General features: G+C 60.8%; 1 protein-coding gene across 1 annotated transcript; it reads left to right on the top strand.

Moving 5' to 3' along the window:
- Positions 1–430: 430 nt before the first annotated feature.
- Positions 431–1,845, top strand: LOC119336292. The gene has a single exon (XM_037608289.1). The coding sequence runs from the start codon at positions 431–433 to the stop codon at positions 1,724–1,726; it is 1,296 nt and encodes a 431-aa protein (XP_037464186.1). The 3' UTR covers positions 1,727–1,845.
- The last annotated feature ends 363 nt before the right edge of the window (positions 1,846–2,208 follow it).

Below are 2,208 nucleotides of genomic sequence, written 5' to 3'. Positions count from 1 at the left end.
CCCACCCCGCCGTGATCGGAACGGTTTGCTCTACCGCGCTACTCCAAAGCACGTGAGGAGTACGTTTTAGTCACCTTCCTTTTTGGGCTAATCACGGTCCAAAGCACGTTTTAGTCCGCGGCCAGCGGCCAGCAGCGTCATTTGTTTGGCACTAAAGCTGGACTAATGCCAGATTACAGAGCTTAATAGGCCTACTGCCGCCTAGCTACTAGGTAAGCAATGATGATAGGCAGCCGCCGCGTCCGGGAGAGTCCGCGTCCACCCCCGCCCCCGCACACGGCGTTGCGTACGTACCTATATATACACCAGCCGCCTCGCCGGAGAACGGCAAGGAGCTAGCCAAGCCAAGCCAAGGGCAAGCCAAGCCAAGGGCGTCTGATCTGATCTCATCGGAGGAGCAGAGGAGGAAAGCGGAGCACCGCGGCCGGCGATGGCGCGCGGCAAGGTCGCCATGAGGCTCGTCGGGAACGCGGGGGAGCGCGCCAGGAAGCACGCCAAGAGGACCGCGGGGCTCAAGAAGAAGGCGTCGGAGCTGGCCACGCTCTGCGGGGTCCCGGTCGGGCTCGTCTGCACCGGCGCCGGGGCTCCGCCGCTCGTGTGGGAGTCGGAGGAGGGCGTGCTCGAGAGGTACCGCCGCGCCGTCCCGCCGGAGGCCCGCGCGGGGCACACGCACCGGGCCTACCTCGAGACGGAGCTGGGCAAGCGGAGGGCCAAGTTCGCTAGGGCGCGCCACGGCTGCCCCGCCGCGCTCCCCGACTGGGACGAGGCGCTCAACGACATGACGCTGGACGAGGCGCGGGAGCTGCTCCAGGCCATCGACGCCGCGCTGCGGGCCACGGGAGACAGGATGGAGGCGCTGGGCTTGCCTGATGGCCGCGGCCACGGCCCGCTCGATCAGCAGGTCGCGCCGGACTCTTCCGACGACGCCGTCATGCTGCAGCAGCTCGGGCACGGTGTCGGCGTGCCCTGGGCCGGAGGCTACCCCGTGGACATGGCCGACGCCGCCGGCTTCCAGCAGCTGCAGATGGTGCCGTACGACGGCGGGAACAACGACGGCCTGCTCGAGCGATTCCCAGGGGGACATGGCTTCCAGATGCAACGAGGGTGCGCCGGCGATAACTACTCGGGCGGCTGCGACGGGATGATCGCGCCGGGCATCACCAATGCTGACTACAACTACTCGGGCTGCGGCGACCGGATGCTCGCTCCGGACTTCGCCGATGCTGGCTACAAGTACAACTACGCGGGCGGCGGCGACGGGATGCTCACGCTGGGCCCCGCCAATGCTGGCTGCAACTACTCGGGCAGCGGCGACGGGATGCTCGCGCCAGGCTTCGCCAATGCTGTCTGCAACTACTCGGGCGGCGGCGGGCAGATGCTCGCGCCGGGCTTCGGCGACGCTGGTTACAACTGGCCTGATCTTACCATGTGGCACACCGACGAGGTGTGCGACACAGCCATGCCACGTGGGTATTACCCTGGCTTCGCCGACGAGCACTACGCCGCCGAGGTCGCCACCGGTGGCAACTACGTCAACACACTACCATCTGGGTACAGCTACCCCATGGGCATGGGCATGGGTATGGGCGTGGGCGACAACTTCACCAGTCTGGAGAGCAGCTACACGGCGGCGCATTGGCAGGCCGAGGCGTTGCAGCACTCCGATACCAGCACCAGCACCGGCGAGCTGCTGTCAGCTGCATCATCGCCTCGTTATCTCTACTAGACTAGTACTTTTGTCACCGAAGGTGTTTAGGTCCAGGAGGAAGAAAGCGTTCTGTTACTAGGGAAAGGAAAATGCAGTGGTAGTTTCGTAGCTATAGCTACTAGAATATCTTAGTTCTAAGGCAATCTAAGTTAGAGTTTTGCAGTTTTTTGCATAACTCATACTTGTATTAGGTCCATGATTTTGAACGGAATTCGAAACCTTATATACTAGTGTCTGTAATTTGAGAATTTTCGTGAGAAGGATATGATCTCCCTGTTAGGAAAGTTTTTTTTTTAAAACAAAGAAGGTGGCAGGCTGCCGACCTTATATTTCAAAACACGCCAGAGCCTGATGAAGTAACAGGTATCAATACAAGGACAGCTTGTTTGGTGCACCAAGGTGCAAAACACAAACAGGTCTAAAAAAAGAAAAGAGGAATAGAGGGGAGAAGGGGAGAAGGGGAGAAGGGTTACATCATTCGTCTACACGCTATGCAGCAG

Source organism: Triticum dicoccoides, chromosome 7B (genome assembly GCF_002162155.2).
Source record: "Triticum dicoccoides isolate Atlit2015 ecotype Zavitan chromosome 7B, WEW_v2.0, whole genome shotgun sequence".
Classification (NCBI taxonomy): Eukaryota; Viridiplantae; Streptophyta; class Magnoliopsida; order Poales; family Poaceae; genus Triticum; species Triticum dicoccoides.
Note: the sequence above shows the minus strand (reverse complement) of the source record. Positions and strands in the feature narration are given on the sequence as shown.

Bases quoted from the DNA above. Each gene is read 5' to 3' on its own strand.
- LOC119336292 (XM_037608289.1), top strand. From the start codon at position 431: ATGGCGCGCGGCAAGGTCGCCATGAGGCTCGTCGGGAACGCGGGGGAG.